The 15149-nt window shown below is 21.8% G+C and overlaps 4 protein-coding genes across 4 annotated transcripts; 1 reads left to right on the top strand and 3 right to left on the bottom strand. All coding sequences in view use genetic code 6, as the record gives it.

Annotated features, from left to right (window-relative positions):
* Positions 1 to 49: 49 nt before the first annotated feature.
* Positions 50 to 1485, top strand: TTHERM_000568039 (hypothetical protein; the record flags this gene model as incomplete). The annotated part of the gene is made up of 2 exons (XM_012799783.1): positions 50 to 703; positions 826 to 1485. 2 exons carry the CDS (start codon positions 50 to 52, stop codon positions 1483 to 1485), a joined length of 1314 nt encoding a protein of 437 aa, XP_012655237.1.
* Positions 1486 to 2529: 1044 nt separating this feature from the next.
* Positions 2530 to 4380, bottom strand: TTHERM_00568050 (high mobility group (HMG)-box protein; the record flags this gene model as incomplete). The annotated part of the gene is made up of 1 exon (XM_001027610.2): positions 2530 to 4380. The coding sequence occupies exon 1, from the start codon at positions 4243 to 4245 to the stop codon at positions 2530 to 2532; it is 1716 nt and encodes a 571-aa protein (XP_001027610.1). The 5' UTR covers positions 4246 to 4380.
* Positions 4381 to 5109: 729 nt separating this feature from the next.
* TTHERM_000568049 (hypothetical protein) lies at positions 5110 to 8225 on the bottom strand (the record flags this gene model as incomplete). Its single annotated transcript, XM_012799782.1, has 10 exons — positions 5110 to 5209; positions 5395 to 5502; positions 5771 to 5860; positions 6117 to 6206; positions 6462 to 6551; positions 6812 to 6901; positions 7160 to 7249; positions 7456 to 7545; positions 7806 to 7895; positions 8155 to 8225. The coding sequence occupies 10 exons, from the start codon at positions 8223 to 8225 to the stop codon at positions 5110 to 5112; spliced, it is 909 nt and encodes a 302-aa protein (XP_012655236.1).
* A 2342-nt stretch (positions 8226 to 10567) lies between these two features.
* On the bottom strand, positions 10568 to 14834 carry TTHERM_00569060 (adenylyl cyclase-associated protein; the record flags this gene model as incomplete). The annotated part of the gene is made up of 12 exons (XM_001027612.2): positions 14523 to 14834; positions 14252 to 14458; positions 14043 to 14175; positions 13113 to 13825; positions 12925 to 13057; positions 12378 to 12868; positions 12193 to 12325; positions 11850 to 12137; positions 11638 to 11786; positions 11304 to 11583; positions 11114 to 11249; positions 10568 to 11060 (listed from the first exon to the last, which is right to left on the bottom strand). Exons 1-12 carry the CDS (start codon positions 14766 to 14768, stop codon positions 10568 to 10570), a joined length of 3402 nt encoding a protein of 1133 aa, XP_001027612.2. The 5' UTR covers positions 14769 to 14834.
* Between the last annotated feature and the right edge of the window lie 315 nt (positions 14835 to 15149).

Here is a 15149-nt window from a genome sequence, read left to right as displayed (position 1 = left end):
TCATTTATTTATTTTAAGCTAAAAATTTAAGTAATACTAAAATATTTTTATGGGAAACTGCTGCCAAAATGAGAATACGAGAGATTCTGAATTGGAGAGAATAGGTTTAAATATTCCTGCTCCAATCCCTTAAGATTCTAAAAAAAATTCACTTGTAGATCCTAATTATAGCAAAATGACTTAAAGCAAAAATCAAAACAATTTTATTAATATGAATGGCCTAACACAGCCTTAAACAAATAGAAATAGTTTAGCATCAACTCCTGCTTAAAGTGGGTCTTCTCCGCATGAAATAGGCTTTCTTTCAGGTTCTAAGAACAATGTTACTGAATGCAACAGCTTTATTTCTGGGCTAGTCCCATATAAAGAAAAAGATATAATTCAAAAGATGTAATAATAACATGAGAGTATAGGTGATTTTGTTGGGAGATCTAGATTCTCCAAAGAAAGCAACTTGTTAAGATCTTCTATGAAAAATTTTTATATCATAACTAGCATATACACACCGACTATGAGTAGTCAAAAAATTGACTTGTATAATTAGTTTGTTTAAAAGATGGAATTGTCTGGATGCAGAATTATTACTATTGAATTTGCATCTATTTCATCACCTTTTTTAGTAACAGAAGAGAACTTCTAACCATATAATTTCTAAGTAAGACTTGAAGACCCTATCTTCATTAGATTTAATGTCTTAAATTAAGTAAATAATATTATTTAGAATAAATAGAACTTATTATTTGAATCAACTGAATTTATATTTTAGTTTATACATTTTAAAATAAATTAATTAATAAACAAATGAAATGTATTTATTTAAAAAAGGTTTTGAAAAAACTCCCTGAGTCATGGGAATGGATAGGCATAGTTGACTATAATGTTTAATTTCTAGATGATAAATGGGTAGAAAAAGCTTAGGATTGTTTAAGATAAAGTAAGATAATTTAACTATTTGATACTTGCAAAGAAATAACGTCAAATAGTCGGTAATTATCTTACAAGTATGGAATAGTAAATTATTTTGAGAATATCCATAATGGCTAGCAAATTGATCTATAATAATTTTAGCAATACTTTGAAGGAGGCAAAGCTTGGGCTTTTAGAAAAGATTTTTTTACTGAATACAATAATTTAGTAGATATTTTTGTTACAGGTTTTGAAGAAACGTTTTTATCTCTCTGTTTATACGGCTAATTCACAAATTTATTTTCTAGTTATCTTAGTGAAGAATCAATTAGAATTTTTAAAAAAATTGAATAAATTTATTTTAAATCTGATAATTAATAATCATATATAAATTGCTAAATTTAAGTTGAATCTCTAAACTAAGAAAATTAAACTTAAAATATTCTTGCTTCAATATAAATTTTGAATCGTTAAATATAGAATTTATATATGGATTCTTAAGGGTAAATTCATTTAAGAAATAATGATAGTAAAGAATCTAAAGATGAAATAAAATATTTTAATAAATTCCTTCTCTGACTAATCAATCATATTCTTTAATCTAATAATTGTAACATTTTTCCTAACAAATACTAAATTAACTATCTTAATTATTCCTATCATCAATAAAAATCTATGTAAAATTGTATTGTATTCTCATTTTCCTATTCATAATTTCTAAATTCAAAACCCTCTCAAATTATTTAATTATATTTTTAATCTACTTTGAAATTTATCTATTAAAATTGTTTAATCTTTACATTTTCTCTATAAATTCTGTAATTTATTTTAATAATTCTTTCTTATTAAAAATAAAATTATTACAAAAATAATAAATAAAATAATTATTTTTTAAAGAAATAATTGAATGCTTAAAATAAAATTTTAATTTTGTAAGTCAAATAAAAATATTTAATTAAAAAAAATGCGATATATTTTAATAATTAAACAAAAATAAATTTTATATTTCATGAATTAATTTAAATTTTAAATAAAATAAAATAAAATAAAGATAAAAGTAATTAATTATATTTTCATTTGATTTGATTTAATATTTGCCTAAAATTAAATTTTAATCTTATAATCTAATTAAAGTTAGCAAAAAAAAAATATGAAAGATTTTTGAATGAGTAAATTTTAAAAAATAAATAAATCTCTAATAAATAATAAAATCTAATATTTGAATTTGCTGAATAATTAAATTTTATTTTAATAATATATTATTAAAAAGCAATTTAAAAAATAAAATAAGATAGATTTTTAGGAGAACATAAATATATTTTATATTTTCCAAATTCATTTTTGGTATTAAAATTTTTTAAATGTAGAAATTTAATTGTAAATGAAATAAAATTGCTAAATATAATTGAAATTTATAAACCATAGATTTATTTACATGAACTTATTGATTGATTTATACATTCCTTACTTATTTTATTTATTTATGATAAATTACCTATATCAATATTATATTAAATATTCTTTTCTAAAATATCTCTTTAGAAAAGTCAATCAATAAGTAGTTCTTAGAATTTATTAATTTATTGCTAGATTTTTTTTTTTGAATAAGGAACGAAGGTTGTTTCACTTTTTTTGTTTTTTAATTTACTTTAAGAATACAGACAACTTTTATTGGTTTTTATTTTCGTTAAAAATAGGATCATCTCTCTTAGCCCAGTATTACTCATCATTTTTCAATCTTAATAAATATTTAACTTTGCCTCTATATTCTCTCATTCCTAATATGTGTGTGATAATTTTTTCTTGAACAAGTTTTTATTTTTTTTGAACAGTCTCTTCGATATCTTCTTCTACTTCATCATCTTGTGCATCTCTATCTTTATTCTTTCTTTTTAAGATTTTTATATTTTTTAAACTTTCTCTTTAAACTTCTTTTTTCTTTTCATCTTTCTTTTTATCATTTTCAACCTTTTTTGATGCTTCTTTCTTTACATTGAGCTTCTACTCTTTAATTCTAGTTGAAGATCTGGATGCTTCCTAATTCTTTGTTTTTTTTTGTTAACTATCTTTAGAAGTAACATTTTAAGACTATTAAGATGATGATCTTTTAGCTACTTATGGCACTTATTTACTTGATTCCTCTTTTTCTTATTACTGTTTAAGTGCAATTTAAGATCTTGATCTTTTCATTTTAGTATGCTCTTATGCTTTTTTAGAAGATGATCTTGTTTTTAAGGATTTAGATACACTTCTTTCTACTTATTTATTTTCATTTTCTTAAGTTTTAGTTTATTTAGTTGCTTCCCTCTTTCTTAATCCTGATCTGCCCTCTTCTTATGCTGCTTTAATGGCTTTATCTATTTTATTATCTGATTTTTCTTTTAACTTTTACTCTTTTTACTCTCTTTTATTATTTGAAGCTTTTTAGGTCTCCTTTTAAACTTTCTTACTTTTTGATTTGCTTTTATTTCTTTTTTAATCACTTTCATTTGATAAATTTTCTTCTTCTTCTTATCCTTCATCCTCATCTTCTTTATCTAAACCTTGTTCGTCTTCTTCTTCAATTTTCACTTCAAGATCTTCCTATTCTTGTTCGCTTTCATCCTTCTATTGTTGTTTTTCATCCTTTAAATTTTATTTATCTTTTGAATTCTATTTCTAATTTTTCTTTTTTGGAATGGTTGATGCAACTTTTGGGAATTTAGAACGGATATTATCTAATTCTTCTTCTAACTCCTTTTCATAATCTTCTAGTTTTTGATTATAGTCATCATATTTTATATAGTTATTTTCTCTTTACTTAAATTTTTGTAACTAGACTTCATAAAGTTGCTTCTATTTTTCATAATCTTTTTTCATCTCACTTTTTTTTTTGGAATCAAAATTATTCCAATCATCTCCAATCAATTTAGTGATTTCATTATGCGATTTTTCAGGGTAATTCTTTAAATATACTTCAATATTTTCAGAAAAAAATTAAAAATAAGGAGTAATAGGTTTCTTAGGTTTAAGAGTGAGCTTGTTGTAAAGGTCAATTAACTTATTATACTTTTTAAAATCCTATTCGTAGGTCTAGATATATCTTTCTTTTTAAGCCTCACTCATGCTCTCCCATTGCTTCTTTAAATATTGAGTTATCATATTAGGTGTCCAATCTTGATTTTTCATTTTTATTTAATTAAACTTCTCCATGTGGAATCTTAAAAAGATAGTTAATGGCTTTTTGGGCTTGCGAATTTCTTCGCTTCCTCCCTATAATTTCACTTTTAAATGCTCCTTTTTTTCCTTCAATTAATTAATGAAGTCATCAAATCCATCATCATCATCATTGCCTGGCATTTTTTCAATATTGTGTTACTCTATAAATTGTTTCTACCTCTTTATTTTCCCACTCTTTTTTTTAATATTTTAAGATTTGAAATTTAAAAGATCTTTCCAATTATCGGGATAATTAAAGCACTTTTTAATTAATAATAACTTTAAATTTTATAAATACTGAAATATTAAATTCTTTTTATAATAACTTTTTTATTCAAGTCCTGTTAAAATTATTATTTCTATTTTATTCTCGTAGATAAATAAATATCAACAATTTAAAGATTAAAATTTAATATTTAAAAAATAGATAGAGAAAAATATTAGTTGTAGGTAGGTATTATAAACTTCAATAACTTTGAGAATTAGATTCATTTTAAAAAAATGTTTGAAAAAGAAATTTTAATTTTTTGCTAAATTTGAAAAGGAAACCTCCATTTTTAGTTAAAAAACAACTAATATTAATTAAAAATTTTACTTACCCACCATAAGCTGTAAATGTAATGACATTAAATCCTTTATAAAGATGTGTCGTATCCTATTCAACCTACAATAAATTTTACATGAATAGTCCTTAAAAATTCAATTTTTCAACAAACATATTATCATTAAAAATTTCATCTAATTAATCAAGATAAATAAAAAATAAATTCCTTAATATGATATTAATTTATTAAAGTAAATTTAATTTTTTTGTTTTTTGTAAATTATTTATTAATTTATATGGTTTTATTTATAAAAATATAAAAAACAATAATAAAATCTATCTATCTATTTAGGTATCTATATTTTAGGTTAAAAATGCTTTTTCAAAAAAATATATAATAAAACATATTAAATTCTATTATTCAAATATTTAATCATCCTTTTTTCGCCACTTATTTATTATCAGTCGAATTATATTTGAAAGATAACTAATCTTTTTGATTTAAGACATTTGCTTATTACTTTGAACTTTTATGATTTATTCATTAATGCTGGCTTATGACTTTTATTAAAAATTAGTGTAAATTTCAAATAAATATGAAATAAAATTAATTTTTAGTTAATAATTATTTCTTAAATTAATAAATAAAAAAAATTAGAAGAATAAAAAAGATAAAGAAAAATAAATAAAATAAAATTAAAAGATATTTATTGTTTTAAATTAGTTTTTATAATTAAAAATATTACAATTAAAAAAATTGTCTTTAAAGGTTAAGTTTCAAATTTGAGAGATTACAGCAATTTGCTAAAGCAGAACCTAAGCCTAATGCACCTTCAACACCAATTTTATTTTCCCTTTTTAAATATTGAACAAAAAATTAGTGAGTTAGAAGGAAAAAATGAAGAAATAATATGAAATAATAAGAAATGGATTAATTAATAATAAAAGCAAGAGTTAAAAATGTAAAAATGAATTAAATTAACAAAAAGAAAAGAAAAAATACATGTAAAATAAAAAATAATAAGATAATAAACAAATAAATAAATCAAATGAGTTAGTTTTTTTTAATTTAGTTTTATAATTAAAAAATTTCAAAATCAAAAACAAATAAACAGTTTTTACTAAAGGTTAAGGGTCAAATTTGAGAGATTAATACAATTTGCTAAATCAGAACCTAAGCCTGATGCACCTTTGTTGCCAATTTAATTTTGACTTTTTAAAATTTAAGAAAAAATATATTATTAAATAGTTAATTAGAATAGAAGGAAAAAATGAAGAAATAATATGAAAAAATATTAATTAAAAATAAAAGCTAAAGTTGAAAATAAAATGATGAATAAAATTAACAGAAAGAAGAAGAAAAAAAACAAGCACAATAAAAAGAAAAAGGAAAAAGAGCTTTATTGTTTTATATTAGTTTTTATAATTATAAAAATATCACAATCCAAAACAAATAAACTGTTTTTACCTAAGATCAAGTGTCAAACTTGAGAGATTAGAGCAATTTGCTAAAACAGGACCTAAGCTTTATGAAACTTCATTATCAATTTAATTCTGACTTTTTAAATATTGAAGAAAAAATATATAATTAAATAGTTAATTAGAAATAAATAATGAAGAAAAAATATGAAATAATAAGATTAATTAATTAATAATAAAAGCAAAAGTTGTAAATATAAAGATGAATTAAATTAACAAAGAAAGAATAAAAAAAGCAAGAAAGCACAATCAGAACAAAAAAAAGCTTTATTGTTTTAAATTAGTTTTTATATTTAAAAATATCACAATCCAAAAAAAAATAAACTGTTTTTACTCTAAGTTAAGTGTCAAATTTGAGAGATTAATGCAATTTGCTAAAGCACAACCTAAGCCAGATACACCCTTTGCACCTATTTAATTGCGACTTTTTAAATATTGAAGAAAAAATATATAATTAAATATTTAATTAGAAGGAAAAAATGAAGAAAAAATACAAAATAATAAGATTAATTAATTAATAATAAAAGTAAAAGTTGAAAATAAAATGATAGTTAAATTAACAAAAAAAGAAAAAAAACAGCAAGCAAGCACAATAAAAAGAAAACAGAAAAAATAGTTTTGTTGTTTTAAATCAGTTTTTGTATTTAAAAATATCACAATCCAAAAAAAATAAACTGTTTTTACCTAAGATCAAGTGTCAAATTTGGGAGATTAATGAAATTTGCTAAAGCAGAACATAAGCCTGATGCACCCTTTGCGCCCATTTAATTGCGACTTTTTAAATATTGAAGAAAAAGTATATAATTAAATATTTAATTAGAAGGAAAAAATGAAGAAAAAACATGAAATAATAAGATTAATTTATTAATAATAAAAGCAAAATTTGAAAATAAATAATCAATTAAATTAAAAAAGAATGAAGTAAAAAAAAAACAAGTACAATAAATAGAAAAAGAAAAAAAAGCTTTATTGTTTTAAATCAGTTTTTATATTTAAAAATTTCTCAATTCAAAACAAACAAACTGTTTTTACGAAAGGTAAAGTGCCAAATTTGAGAGATTAATGCAATTTGCTAATGTAGAACCTAAGCCTGATGCACCTTTTGCACCCATTTAATTTTCACTTTTTAAATATTGAAGAAAAAATATTTTATTAAAAATTCAAATAGAATGAAAAAATGAAGAAACAATATTAGTTAAATTAACAAAAAAAGGATAAAAAAAAGCAAGCAAGCACAATAAAAAGAAAAAGTAAAAATAACTTTATTGTTTTAAATTAATTTTTATATTTAAAAATATCACAATCCAAAACAAATAAATTGTTTTTACTTCAGATAAAGTGACAAATTTGAGAGATTAATACAATTTGCTAAAGCAGAACCTAAGCCTGATGCCCCTATTACACCAATTTAATTGCGACTTTTTAAATATTGAAGAAAAAATATATAATTAATTAGTTAATTATAAAGAAATATGAAGAAAAAAATGAAGAAATAATATGAAATAATATTAAGTAATAATAAAAGCAAAAGTTGAATATAAAATGATGAATTAAATTAACAAAGAATGAAAAAAAAAAAAGCAAACAAGCTTAATAAAAAGAAAAAAAAGCTTTATTGTTTTAAATTAGTTTTTATATTTAAAAATATCACAATTCAAAACAAATAAACTATTTTTACTCTAGGTTAAGTGTCAAATTTGAAAGATTAATGCAATTTGCTAATGCAGAACCTAAGCCTGATGCACCTTCTGCACCTATTTAATTTTCACTTTTTAAATATTGAGGAAAAAATAAATAATTAAATATTTAAATAGAATGAAAAAATGAAGAAAAAATATGAAATAATAAGATTAATTAATTAATAATAAAACTAAAAGTTGAAAATTAAATGATGAGTTAAATTAACAAAAAAAGAATAAAAAAACAAACAAGCACAATAAAAATAAAAAGAAAAAATAACTTTATTGTTTTAAATTAATTTTTATATTTAAAAATATCACAACCCAAAACAAATAAACTGTTTTTACGAAAGGTAAAGTGTCAAATTTGAGAGATTGATGCAATTTGCTAAAGCAGAACCTAAGCCTAATGCACCCATTACACTAATTTAATTGCGACTTTTTAAATATTGAATAAAAAATATATTATTAAATAGTTAATTATAAAAAATGAAGAAAAAAAATGAAATAATAAGATTAATTAATAATAAAAGCAAAAGTTGAAAATAAAATGATGACTTAAGGGGGGGGGGGGGATATACAAATATTTTTATTTCAAAGAACTATTAAAAATCAATTTACTAAGTTACGATTTTTTTTAGGGAAACTTTTTTTAAGCCTCCCCCCCTTAAATTAACAAAGAAAGAAGAAAAAAAAGCAAACAAGCACAATAAATAAAAAGAAAAAAGAGCTTTATTTTTTTATATTAGTTTTTATATTCAAAAATATCATAATTCAAAATAAATAAACTGTTTTTACTCAAGGTGAAGTGTCAAATTTGTGAGATTAATGCAATTTACTAAAGAAGAACCTAAGCCTGATGCACCTTCGTCACCAATATAATTGCAACTTTTTAAGTATTTAAGAAAACATATATCATTAAATAGTTAATTTTAAACAATGAAGAATAAAAAAATGAAATAATAAGATAAATTAATTAATAATAAAAGCAAAAGTTGAAAATTAAATGATGAGTTAAATTACTAAAAAAAGAAGAAAAAAAAGCAAGCAAGCACAATAAAAAGAAAAAGAAAAAATAGCTTTATTGTTTTAAATTAGTTTTTATATTTAAAAATATCACAATCCAAAACAAATAAACTGTTTTTACGGAAGGTAAAGTGTCAAATTTGAGAGATTAATGCAATTTGCTAAAGCAGTACCTAAGCTTGCACCTCCTTCATCAAATTTTTTGATATTGCTTAAATTTTGAAGAAAAAATATTTAATTAAATAATTAATTAGAAGGAAAAAATGAAGAAAAAATATGAAATAATAAGATTAATTAATAATAAAAGCAAAATTTGAAAATAAAATGATAGTTAAATTAACAAAAAAATGAAAAAAAATCAAAACAAAATAAAAAGAAAAGGAAAATAAAATAAATGAGCTTTAATATTTTAAATTAACTTTTATAATTCAAAATATTATATTCGAAAACAAATAAACCTGTTTTGATCAAGTGTAAGTGTAAATACAAAATATAATATAAAATAATAAAAAAGGAATGATAAATAATTAAAAATAGAAATTTAAATTAAGTTAAAATAGCTAAAAAATTTTGAGAATTTCTATTAGAAATTATTTTTTTAAATAAATTGAAAGTTAAATAAACAAAAAATATTAATAATAGTAAAAATTATATTTATAAATTAAATATACTATAGATCAATATGAAGAACCTAATGAGATAAAAATGAAGAGTTTAAAAACTTTTTTTATTAATAAAAATAAATGAAAAGGATAATAATAAAAAAATAAATATTTACTTCTTCGAATTTGTAATATTTTTTAATCTATTATATCATTTATTTTTTTTTCAAAAATACTGAATAGTAATTTAATCAAAAGAATTTAATTAATAAATAATGGATAAAAAAGAATATAATAATTAATTATCAAACATTAATTTATAAATTTGCTTTTAAGAAGAGATATCTCAGAAAAATTAATTTAACATTAACTATTTAGTCTTAATATTTTTATTTTAAAATAATACTTAAAAATATAGTAGAAATTAGAGATGGGAAGTTAGTTAGTCATATTTGAAATAACTCTAGTAATTAATTAATTAATTTTCTTAAATTTTATAAAAATAATTTTGATAAGTATATTTTTCTGTTTTAGCTCAGTAATTAATTATAAGAATATTAATAATATCTTTAATTATTCTCTAATCCTATTTGTTCTTTTGCAAGCACAAGTTATTTAGGTGTATATATTGCATCCACCAAATAAATGCATTTATATTTACTAAAATAACTTTTTAATAAATAGAGTACAATACTTTACTCACTATTCCTTTTAAAATTCAGAGAATGAAGGTAGTAAATATAATCATATGGGATAATTTTTGGTTAATATTAAAAAATATTTTTAAAGGTTATAACATTATATAATACATTTAATATAATAAATCAGAGATTAATTTTGAACTGAACTATTTTTAAAGAATCAAGGCATTAAATTTCAGTTCATTTCATATTTTTTTAATACTGAATATTAGGTGATCAAAACAAAATTTTCTTTATACTTCTTTACCTATTCTATTATTTTTAATTAATAAGTTTGAAAAATTAAATTTTAATGAAAAAGAAAACTTCAAAAATATGGATTTATTTTTAGTAAAACAAATTCTAAACACATATTTTAACCCAAAAAAAAAGCAATTAATTGAGTTTAAAGTTATTTTAGATAATTTTTATAATAAATATCCAAATCCAGATTCAAAAAAATTTAGTGTTTTTATATATTTCTTTTTTTTAAAAGAATAATTTTAAATTTTATTATGTTTTATTTTGTATAGATAATAAACCAAGTAATAGCCAAACTTGTGCAAATTAAACTGCATAGTTATATTTTTATTTTTTCTTTCTTAAGTGATAAAATTTTAATATGTACTTTTATAAATATATATTTAATTAAAAAAATAATATTTTAATTAAATTGATGAATTTTATGAAATATTTTGATGAAAGTCTTATTATTAAATGAAAATTTTATATTATTTATAGAATAATTAATTAGATTAATATTGATTTTTACAATAAAAAGCAGCTACTATAAAATTTAAAATGGAAACATACTAAATTCTTATTTTAATATTTTAAATTATATAATATATTTTAATCATAGGAATGTGTCTAAAGTTACAGTAACAAAAGTATTTTTATCGCTGTCCCATTTTGTTATGAATTATTCAGGTATAGGTGTGTCTTTCTTTTTATTTTAAACGAATTTTAATTTAAATCAAAAAATTATTTTTAAATTACCTCCATATCTCCTTCTTCATTAAGAGCATAAGTAACATTAATACCGCTACTCTTTGAAGTGACAATATCGCAAATCTTGCTCTTTAAAAAGATAACACGGATTGTGTCACTCTTGTCAATTTATATAGAAGGAACTCTATTTTTATTACAATAAGTTAATTAATCTAAAAATATCTTTTTAATTTCATACCCTTCAGCAATATAAACTTCACAAGATTAGCAATCAACTGTTTCAACACCAGATACTGCATTCTTTTAATTTAAATTATAATGTTTATTATAATGCTTCTATATTAATATATAATAATTACAGTAACCAAAACTTTTGTTTTCTTGCATTTATTAACGAAAACAGATTTAACCTTGCCCTTCACAATAATTGTGGAATTATTGCAGCCTTCAATAAACAAAGATTATTTAAGAGAAATTTCTCCTTCATCAAATTAAATTCTTTCATTTACATAATTTTCCTAGTTTTAGAATAATAAATATATTTATTTAACAAAAGAAAACTTAATGCTTACCACAAACCAGTTATCTTTTTGATATTTTTTAGGTTCTTTTACTTATTATTATGTTTCTTTCTTTATTGTGTTAGAGCTAGGAGCTGCATTAGTTGGAGCTTATGTAGATTTCTTTTCATACTTTTCACCTTTTTTAACATGCTTCAAATCTTTATTTATAGAAAAATTAGTTTTAATAATAATTTTTATAAAATATTTATTTGGTCAATTACGAGCTTTAATAGCATCTTCTCCTACATTAAGAGCACTTAAAAGAGCAGTTCTTGATTCACCTGATTCTTCGTTAGAGCCTTTGAAATCTTCTAATTTAATTTGTTCAATATTAAGCATAGGAGGAGGGGGAGGTGGTGGCATGCCAATAGGAGGAGGAGGTATGTTAGTAACTTAAGTAGGTTATTCAACTTTTTTTTCACCTTTAAGAATTGAGTACAACTCGCTGTAATCATCTGTACCATGGAAATTCCACAATAGACCAGTACTGAAATTCATTAAAACATATGCTTTTTTTTAAAAAATATATTAATAAAGCAAAATATTGCAAAGTGATTATTATACGAACGAGAGATTTAAGAGAAGCCTTAAAAGTGTTATACCAAGCTGTGTGCTCAGGTTGTTTCATAAGTAGGATTTTATTTCCATAGAATTCTGATGATTCAATACCATTATCCAATGAAAGCTTAGGTGTTTCCTTTGATTTATGTAATATAGTTAATTAAAAAATAATTTTATAATTTATTTACACTAATGACCCAAAGGACAGCTGAAATACCTTAAAGTGCAGTTTTAAAGTGGTTAGGGAATGAAATTCCTGCTTTACTGGCATTCATAGGTTTAAATATTTTATCATTTAAAATTGTTTATATTTGTTTAACATTTTCTGGTTATGGCTTTTTGAGTTTTTTAGCAAAAGTCATAACTGTTTACATAGATTCAAAAGATTAGACAATAAAATCTGATAATTCCTTAATTAAAGGGTCTAAATTTTGATAGGCAGCCTTGAAATCAGATAAATGTTTTTCAAATTCAGTCATAGGAGGATAAGCATCTGATTAAGGTTAAGGTGCACTTTATAAAACGGGTACATGAGATTGTGTTTATTGAGCTCCGCTCTTAGAAGCAATAACATCTTCTAACTATTTTTCACCTTTTAAAACTGAATATAATTCAGAGTAATCATCAGTTCCTTGGAAATTCCATAGTAAACCAGTAGAGTAGTTAGTTAAAACATATGCTAATTCATAAAATTAGTTAAATTAAATTTAATTAGTTTGTAAATTTTATTCTTACGTAAAAGAGACTTTAATACTGCCTTAAAAGCATTATTCCAAGCAGTGTGCTCTGGTACTTTCATGAGCAAAATTTTGTTTCCATAGAATTCTGAAGATTCTATACCGTTGTCAATATATATTTTAGGAGTGTCCTTATTTTTTTAAATTTTAATTAATTTTTCAAGTTTTAAAAAAAATGAAACTTACACAAATGACCCAGTTAACAGCAGAGATACCTTAAATTACAGTTTTTAAGTGGTTAGGATATTTAATTCCTGCCTTTGCAGAGTTGATTGGCTTAAAAACTTTATCATTTAAGATACTTGAAATTTATTTTATGTTATCTTGTTATGGTTTTTTGAGATATTTTGAAAATTGCATGACAATCTTCATCTACTCAAAAGCTTTTACAGTGAGTTATGTTAATTCTTAGAGCTCAGAATCCAATTTTTCTCCTGCAGATAGGTAGTCTTTCACATGTTGGTCAAATTCTGTCATTGTAGGGTAGTGAGATTAGAATTATTACTTTTATGCATGAACTTAAGGCTACACAGAAGGAGCTTAAGTTTATTATATTACGGGTGCTTAAACTTATACTGGTGCTTAGGGTTGCTATTATTATTAAATAACTGGTTCTACTACAGTTGGTTGCTATTATTGAACAGGTTACGGAGGAGGAGGGAGTTGAGTCTAAGCTTACACTTAAGTTTATTGGCTTGTTTCTTTAACCTAAGTTGGTTAGCTTTATGAAGGTTTCTATTAAAGAGGAGTAACTGTGTCTGGATTTTATGATAAATCTACTAATTATCTATCTAATGTAACTCTAATTTCTGCTCTCAAATGGCTAACTAACTCTGAGAAGTCTCCTTCACCCTTACTGTTCCAGATTAAACCATGAGCATAATGTTATTGAACATAATCTAATTAATTTTAGAATGAATTATTAAATGAAAATAATACGAAAAATTAACATCTAATAATATATTTTAATAATATTCTAAAATAATTTTGACCATATTTATTTTTTAATATGATTTAAGAAACAATTAATATTAAAAATTATTTTAATTATGCAAAGATATTAAATTATTATATTTCTTTTGAGCTTTTTTATGAAAAGTGTAAATAAATATTTACCACTGAGAGCTTTAAGTGCTTTGTTAAAGTATGCTCCCCATTAGGAAAGAAGCTCGTTACCATGTTATTTCAATTTGTTATATCCGTAAGCAGTATTTTCAATAGCAGTATCTATGCTAGTCTTAGGATTTTCCTAAAATATTTTTATTTTTCAAATTACAAATATTATTAAAAATAAGTAATAATTATATAAATATAATCAATATTACACTAAAAACCCAGTATACTGATGAGAGACCATCTTATATTGTCTTAGTATGAGCTAAGTGATTAGGGAAATTCTTGGAGATAGATTAGATTTTGTTATTTAGAATTTAGTTAACACTCTAAACTTAATTTTGGAAGGGCTTTTTAGTAGTAGCAGCTTATTCCATAATCATTTTCATCATCTCAAAGATTATCAATGTGGTTTAAGTCTTTATAATACAAAAATATAAAATGAATTAGTCATTTTTTGAGTTGTAAATAAATAAGAATTACTAATTTTGCAACATCTAAGTCACCTAGTTACTCGGAAACAGCCTCAAAATTGACAAGAGCCCTATCGAATTCGATCATATCAGCAAAAGAATAGCAAACTGATTTTTTACGCCTTTGCTAAGAGCGGTGTAATACAGTCTATGATAACTGTTCTATGATGACATTGAGCTCTGGTTAAAGGTGCTACTTTTGACTAACTGAAACTAGCTATTCAATTAATTCTTAGATTTGAACTATTTAAGACATTAATAAAAATCTTAGTAGATATTTTTGTATTTAACAAATGTATTTGATTAATAATACTATATTTTTTTATTTAGTAAAATTTTATTTTTTGTATCACCACTTTTCTTATTAACAAATGAAAACAAACAATAGCTTTTCTGATGATCAGTCAAAGAATCAATCAATAAACAAATTGATTAATAATTAATTAAATAAGAAGATACGCGAATCAAATAAAATTCATATGTTTTTTACCTAAAAATAAAAAGATATTTTGATATAAATTAATTCTTTAATAACACCAAATGTTTAACAATAATTAATATTACCTTAAAATACTAATTAATTAATATCTGTTCAGATATTATATTGAATAATAAATATTTTTTATTCACAAGCAAA

Source organism: Tetrahymena thermophila, assembly GCF_000189635.1.
Source record: "Tetrahymena thermophila SB210 genomic scaffold scf_8254431, whole genome shotgun sequence".
Classification (NCBI taxonomy): Eukaryota; Ciliophora; class Oligohymenophorea; order Hymenostomatida; family Tetrahymenidae; genus Tetrahymena; species Tetrahymena thermophila.
This window is presented reverse-complemented; position numbering and strand designations above follow the sequence as displayed.